Genomic DNA, 8197 nt, shown 5'->3' with positions numbered 1-8197 from the left:
TAAGATTTTCATGGTGTTAGCTCTTACATTTAGGTATTTGTGCCATTTTGAGTTCTTTTTTTTTTTTTTTTTATGTAGAATGAAGTAAGGGTCTGCAGTTGGTTGAACAGCATCCCTCAAGAAAATATACACCAGTCCTAATCCATGGTACTTGTGACTATAATCTCATTTGCAATGGGTCTTTGCAAATGTAATTAAGTAGAAGATCTCAGGATGAGGTCATCCTGAATTTAGGTGGGCTCTAAATACAATAACTGGTGTCTACTCGAAGTTCACTGAGCTTCCTGGATGTGTGGATTAATGTTTGCAATCGATTTGGGAAGTTTTCAGCCATTATCTCTTCAAATAAGTTTTTCTGCTCCTTTCTTTCTCTCTCCTCTTTCTGGTACCCTTACTATGTGTATGTTGGTGCAGTTAATAGTGTCTCACATTTCTGTTAAAGTTCTCTTCCTTTTTATTCATTCTTTTTTTCCTCTCTTCTTTGGACTGCATAATTGCTATAGATCTAAAATATTCCAGTTCACTAATTCTTTCTTCTGCAAGTTCAAATCTATTTGATTCCCTCTAGTGAATTTGTCATTTGGTTATTTAAAAAATAATTTCTAATATTGATATTTTCTCTATTTGATGTGAGATTGTCATTTCTTTTACTTTTTTTAAAATTGAGATATAATTGACATGTAACATTAGTTTCAGGTGTACAACATCTTTCAGGTGTACAACATCATACATACATAACAAATATGTATTGTGAAATGATCACCACAGTAAGTCTAGATCACATCTGTTAGCATGCATAATTACAAATTTTTGTTTCTTCTTGTGATGAGAACTTTTAAGATCTCTCTTAGCAACTTTCAAATATACAATACAGTATTAACTATAGTCAACATGCTGTATATTACACCCTCAAGACATTTATTCTGCAACTGGAAGCATGTATCTTTTGACCACCTTTGCCTCTTTTGCCCACCCTGCAACCCCTGCCTCTGGCAACCACCAATTTGGTCTCTGTATCTATGAGTTTTTAAAAAAAATTTTAGATTTCAAATACAAGTGAGATCATATGGTGTTTGTCTTGCTCTGACTTATTACACTTAGCATAATGCCCTCAAGGTCCATCCATGTTGTTACAAATGACAAGATTTCCTTTTTTTATGGCAGAATAATATTCCTCTCTCTGTGTGTGTACTGCATTTTCTTTATCCATTCATCCATCTGTCAATGGACACTTTGGTTGTCTTCCATGTCTTGGCTATTGTAAATAATGTTTCAATTAAAATAAGGGTCCATATATCTTTTCAAATTAGCATTTTCATATTCTTTGGATAAATACTCAGAAGTGGAATTACTGGATCATATGGTAATTCTATTTTTAATTTTCTGAGAAACCTCCATACTGTTTTCAATAGTGGCTGCACCAATTTACATTCCCACTAATAGTGCACAAGGGTTACTTTTTCCCACAGCCTCGCCAACACCTGTCATTCTCATTTTGATAACAGCCATTCTAACAGGAGTGAGGCTCATTATGGTTTTGATTTGCATTTCTCTGATTAGTGATGTTGAGCACCTTTTTATATACCTGTTAGCCATCTGTATGTCTTTTTTGGAAAAATTTCTATTCAGATCTTCTACTCATTTTTAATTGGATTTTTTTTTTTTTTTTTGCTATTGAGTTTTATGAGTTTATATTTGGTATCAAACTGAAAAAATCATCACCAAGACTGATATCAAGGAGCTTACTGCCTATGTTTTTTCTAACAGTTTTATGTTCCAGGTCTTATGTTCAAGACTTTAATCCATTTTGAGTTAGTTTATGTGTATGTTGTAAGATAAATTGCATTCTTTTGCATATGGCTGTCCACTCTTCCCAGTACCATTTATTGAAGAGACTGTCCTTTCCTGATTGTATATTCTTGGCTCCTTTGTTGTAAATTAATTGACCACATATGCATGGGTTTATTTCTGGGCTTTCTATTCTGTTCTATTGATCTATGTATTGTTTTCATGCCAGTACCATACTGTTTTGATTACTATGGCTTTATAATATAGTTTGAAATCAGGAAATGTGATGCCTCCAGCTTTGTTCTTCTCAAGATGGCTTTGGCTATTCGGGGTCTTTTCTGGTTGTACTCAAATTTTAGGTTGTCTATTTCTGTGAAAACTGCCATTGGACTTTTTATAAGGAATGCACTGAATATGTAGATTTCTCTGAGTAGTATGGACAGTTTAACAATATTAATTCTTCTAATCCATGAGCACAAAATACCTCTCCATTTCTTTGTCTTCTTCAATTTCACCTCCGTGGTCAAATTTATTCCTAGGTATTTTATTCTTTTTAATGCAATTGTAATTGGGATTGTTTTCTTAGTTTCTCTTAATGATAGTTCATTATTAGTGTATAGAAATGCAACAGAGTTATATATATTTTGTGTCCTCCAACTTTACTGAATTTGTTTTATTAGTTCTAATAGTTTTTTTGGTGGTCTTTAAGGTTTTCAGTATCTAATATCAAGTCATCTACAATTAGTGATAGTTTCACTTCCTTTTTGATTTGGATGCCTTTTCTTTTTCTTGCCTAATTGCTCTAAGACTTCTAATACTATGTTGAATAAAAGTGGCAAGAATAGGCATCCTTGTTTTGTTACTGATCTTAGAGGAAGAGCTCTCAGCTTTTTACTGTTGAGTATGATGTTAGCTATGGGTTTGTCATATAAGGCCTTTATTATGTTGGGGTACATTCCCCTTATACCTATTTTGTTGCTTATGTTGTTGATTTCTTTAATCATGGTTTTTTTCAGTCCTTTGAACATACCTGTAATGGTTACTTTAAAATTTTTGTTAAATCTGACATCTGGTGGCTTTCACAGGCAATTTCTGTTGTCTGTTCTTTTTTTCTGGTGTATGGGTCAGACTTTCCTGTTTCTGTACATATCTCATAATTTTTGTTGAAAACTTGACATTTTAGATAACGTAGCAATTCCGGATACTGATCCTTCCCTCCCCCTACTGCAAGGCTCGTTATTGTTATTTGCTTATTAGTTTAGTGAATGGCTGGATGACGTTAGTAAAGTTAATCCCTACCTCCCTGCCAAGTGTGAATTCTTTGACGTTGCTCCTTGGTGAGAACAGACTTGTGAATGTCCACAGTTACCATGGGATGGCAGTGGTTTTGGCAGGGCTCTCTTTGTATTAAGTCTTCTCACCTAGCTGTTAAACTCCATTGATTATCAGTGGTTGCTTTATATTTTCAACAATGACCTGGGCATAAAGTGCTCCATAGACCAGTGTAATTAAATTTGGGCTCCTTTGAAAGAATTGCTTTAGAGATGAATGTCTGAGATTTGTTTTGACTCCAAGAGGGCTCTTCTCTGCTGTTTCTTTCCCTGGTTCTCTCTGCCTACAGTTTAGCTTTTATCTCTAATGAATTTATCAACTGCCTCTTAATTATTTTTCACCACAACCTCCATTGTTTTTGAGAGAATCTTAGGCTTCAGTGTGTCAATGTGTGCACACTATTTCACAAATAAAGTCAGTTCCTTTGGGAAGAGATTTGGAGTATTTTTTCAATGGTCTGCTACTTCAACTGTGCAAAATCTCTGAATCTGAAGCTGAGACAATGGTGTGCTTCTTTTTGAGTGACACTTCTTCTTTAGGAGATAAGGACTTGGTAGAGGGGGAACAGTAATCTCAGTTCTTAGCTTGCCTCTCGCAGTGTGGAACCTCCACCTTACAGATAGGAAAGGGTGATCAGGGCCCCAACATTCTCAGTGGCACCATGTTCAGATTAAAGCTTCTATCCAATGAGTTGGGTTGGCCAGAAAGCATTCTCACCTCTTGACCACACATGCTCAGAACGTAGCCTCACAACAGGTAGCTGAGAGTAAGATGAGAAATGCTGAAGTCCTGCCTCTCTTAGGAAGAGAGTCCTCCATCTGGGAGCTAAGGGGAGAGGGAGCCCTCTGTTCTTGGCTGTACAAGTCTGAACTAAAGTTTCTACCTTACTGAGCTGATAAAAATGGGTTATGGTTCTTATACTATAGTCTCTCAGTGTACTTGGTTTTAGTTGATTTTCTTGAATAAATGTTTCTTCATTTGCTGTATGCTTTTAGGACCATTTCCAAGACTTTAAATGGTTGTTTTTAAAAATAACTTTCATCACTTTCATTGGGGAACACATCTGCGGAGGTTCTTGGTATGTAATGCCAGGCATGGAACCCATAATAAGCTCATAATATTGAATCTTTCAAACTATGAACACTCGATGACATTTTAAATGCAATGGAAACAAGAATTAAATCTTAAAAAAGCCATTCACTGTTTGGAGTCTATTAATTTTCACAGGTCAAATATGTTTCAAATAAGGTATAGATGTGGGCAAATGAAATACTTTGCCAATTACAAATTAACTTTTTTTCTAGGAATCAAATCCAAAGTGACAATTCATATACTTGAATTAAGCATAGAAATACAATGCTTTTAGTCAAATATGGTAGAGCAAATGAAATTTACTTGGCTATCTTATAGGTCAGTTATTGCATAATGACTACACGTCATTTTTAATTGGCTCCTATTAAGTTTATAAAAGTAAAACAATTAGTCATTTTAGGACTGGACTATGTTGGCCATAAAGTCATGATTATAAATGCCTTAAATCTTAATTAATACATTCATAAATAAAATGTCATAGCTCTATGACTTAGTTCAAATACTTTATAATTGATTTCCATTCTTTAAGGTTAATATATGAAAATGTTTAAAAACACATTTTTTAACCTTACCATATTAGGATCATACCCCAGAGAAAACAAGAATGGTTTTTCTTGCAAAACTGCTTCCTTCCACTTTTCATCAGATACCAAACCAATGTACCAGTCACTTTCATATTCTTTAAGGCAGTTAGTCAGCTCTTTAAAGTCTTCTATTGGACCTAAACTTGCTTTATCAATCATTAGCTTCAGAGTATACCTACCAAATGGAGAAACAAAGAATTATCAACTTTATAAATGAAATAGATTTTGTTCAATATTTTTAAGACATTAAACTGAAATGAAACAGATTTCAGATAAAAAGAGAGAAATGATGGAGTTAAACTGAAGACATCCACATGAAAAATAGATTCTCCGCACAAAAGTACAAATTAAAGTGTACTCCTGATACAATCACAATGCATACTAAGCATTTTTTTTTTTTTCATTTTTAGGAGTGATTATTTTTAAAAATTAGAAATGAAGGTATATCTCCTAGGTTTTTTTTTTAATCAACATTTTCCTGCCAGTGTTACAACTTGCATAAAATCAAAATGAATTACCTGAAAGCTTTCAGAGCTAGTTGAAACAGTTCTGGCTTTTCCGTCAGCCAATCAAAAGCAACAGACCAAGGCAAAACACCTTTGTAAACTCTCAATATATGACCAGGACTAGGATCCATATTGTCTACTCCAAATAAACTAAAATAACAAGTCATTACTGCATGAACATAAAAATCTTTTAAAACTTTGTCCTTTGCAATTTCTTCCAGTACATTTGGGACATTTTCCTCTGAATGAAAACATTTCAACTGCCTTAAGACAAATTGGTACCAGTCTTCTGGAAATAATGAGCTCATCTCCCTCATTTTAGAATTAGGCAAACAGTTAGATGTCCACTCTTTGGGTAAGCTTAACAAGTGAGAATGAGAACAACTGAACTCCATGAGAGGAATATACATCATATCTTGTTTTCCTTTGTCAATAGCAGGATATCCCAATATTACTGCTTCATAAAGACTGTTTTTAGGAACTTTGCCTACAGAATGATCATCGACCCTCTGTGACTCTATTGATCCTGGAATAGGCAAATTTATACCTTGCAAAATTTTCAACTGATCTTTTTCTTTTCCTTTTTTGGTAATTGGCTCATCATCAAAAACATCATCAGACCAGTCATCCAAAGTTTCTGAATTTAAACTATCTGTGTCATCTGGGGATTGAGTTTGTGGTGAAGTATTCAAAGCAGGCAGGATTATTAGAGATGCTTTCCCTTTATTTTCAGTCTTGTCAACATTCTCCTGCATGTTGGACCTTCTGGAGCAATACTGAACAAGTGTCCATACAAGTACTTTAACAAGGTCACCTTTAAATTCTCTTAAGTTATCATGAGAATCTATTATGCCAGATAGGACATTCTTGGCATCAGAATAGAGTTTTACAGGCAAGACAGTACAGGGTGTCAAAACATTTCCAAAATGTTTGTTAATGGAACATATTCTTGCATGTTCTTCCTGTTCAAAGGCACCTTCAAAAACTTCATCAACTCTTAGAGCTTCAGCAGTATGACAGGATGTCTCTTGCAATTCTAACCCCTAAAAAGGAAATAAAAAAGTATTCAAGTTTATGATCACTTATTACACAGAAAAAAACAACTAGTTTTGAAAATGCCCATAGATTAGATTCTCAAAATAAAAATACAAAAAATGCAAAAATTTTCTTTAACTCGAGCTATGCCTTGACTCCAATTTAATGGTACTTAAGATGTATGCTGGATATAGAGATAAAAAAACAATTCCACTATTTCAAAAGAAATTGTAGAAATTCTACTAGAAATTAACAAAATAATTTTATTGACTATAACCATAATTTTAAAAGACTATATCTGCAGTCAAGATTGAATCGCACTTATTAAAAACTTTTTTAAATTATAAAAATTTTTGGAGGGAAAAAAAGTAAAACTGGAATAACACAATATGCACAGTAGTTTTGTATCTTTTCTTTCCTGCTTTATATGAGAACATTATTCTATTGTATGAATATGCCATAATTTATTTAATCATTCTCATGTTCAGTTTTATTTATTTTATAAAAGTGTAATAATAATACAGATTTAGTATTTGATTATGTCTCCTCCAATTACAATGTAAACTTCATAAAGCAGCTCTTTTGGTTACTATTAAATCTGCAGTGCCTAAAAAAATATGTGGCACACAGTAAGTATGCAAAAATACATGTTGAAAGAATGGATATTATGAATACATTATTATATGAATTTTAAACACATTTTGATTATGGCCCTGGAAGGAATCACTTGAAGAGGCTGTACCAGGTCCCTGTTTATTATTATTATCATTGTTTATACATTTTTCCAAAACTATCATCAGTGCCTTTAATAAAAGGTAATCCTGTCAAGATGTACTATAATCCAGAGAGAGGACACGAAATGTCACATCAAAATCCATTTTTTAAATCATGGCTCTACTAGATGCTAGTACACAATCCTGAGTAGGCCACCTAACCTCTCTGAGATTCCTTTTCTCTCTCTTTCAAAGAAAAACAATTCTAGCACATAGGATTGTAAAGATTAAAGTAAGTAATAAAAGTGCTTTGTAAACTTTAAAGCATTATCTAAATGTTAGTAGATGGTATAGCAAACAAACTTGTGTCCAAAAAATTGGGGGAAAAAAAAAAAAAAAGACTGCTACCAAAATGTATGTCTTTATGCCACATGTCACGTAGCACAAAAGATCAATAAAAGGACATTATTAGTTATTATAAAACCATACCACTTTAAAAATAGAGCTAAATTAAACAATAAAATCATCCTCAAAATTTTGCATGATTTTTTGCCCTCTACTGGTACAGGTTAGACAAGAGCAGTGGTTCTCAAACTTTAGGTGTCAGAACCATTTGGAAGTCTTGTTAAAACAAGATTGCTGACCCCTCTCCTGGAGTTTCTTATTCAGTAGGACTGGGGTGGGGCCTAAGACTTTCTATTTCTAACAAGTGCCCCAAAGATGTTAATATTACTAATCTGGCATTTTAAGAACCATTGGACTAAAGGAATAGCTTTTTAGTCACCAGCAATTCTATCCAATCTGTGCTAGGACAAAAAATTCATTCATTCACTATTCATTCAGAAATATTTCTTAAGGGCCTATTATGTGCCAGGGGCTTAGAATATATACTCCAAATAAAAACAAAGATCCCTAACTTTAGAGACTGGAGGGACACAGGCAATCAAAAATTAAATTAATAGGTAAATTACATAGTTTGTTAGAAGGTATAAGTGCTATGGAAATGAAGAAAAAGAAAGGCAAGGAGGAATGGGAGCGCTGGGGTGGGAGTGGGAGTGATTTTAAATACAATGGCCGTAATAGACCACAACAAAAAGGTGACATTTGAGCAAAGCCTTGAAGGTGGTGAGGGAGTTAACTGTATGGT

At 33.8% G+C, this 8197-nt stretch overlaps 1 protein-coding gene across 4 annotated transcripts in view; it reads right to left on the bottom strand.

The window, feature by feature from the left end:
- PCNX4 (pecanex homolog 4) overlaps positions 1-8197 on the bottom strand; it is a 35682-nt gene that overhangs the window by 2182 nt on the left and 25303 nt on the right. For all 4 annotated transcript variants that reach the window (XM_006915093.2, XM_015591975.1, XM_006915094.2 and 1 more), the window contains 2 exons: positions 5315-6345; positions 4785-4971 (listed from right to left, as the gene is read on the bottom strand). In XM_006915093.2, the coding sequence (XP_006915155.1) occupies positions 4785-4971; positions 5315-6345 (1218 nt within the window). The remainder of the gene's footprint in view (positions 1-4784; positions 4972-5314; positions 6346-8197) is intronic.

This window comes from Pteropus alecto, unplaced genomic scaffold, assembly GCF_000325575.1.
Source record: "Pteropus alecto unplaced genomic scaffold, ASM32557v1 scaffold276, whole genome shotgun sequence".
Taxonomy (NCBI): domain Eukaryota; kingdom Metazoa; phylum Chordata; class Mammalia; order Chiroptera; family Pteropodidae; genus Pteropus; species Pteropus alecto.
The sequence above is the reverse complement of the archived record's forward strand: the minus strand, read 5'-3'. Positions and strand labels throughout refer to the sequence as shown.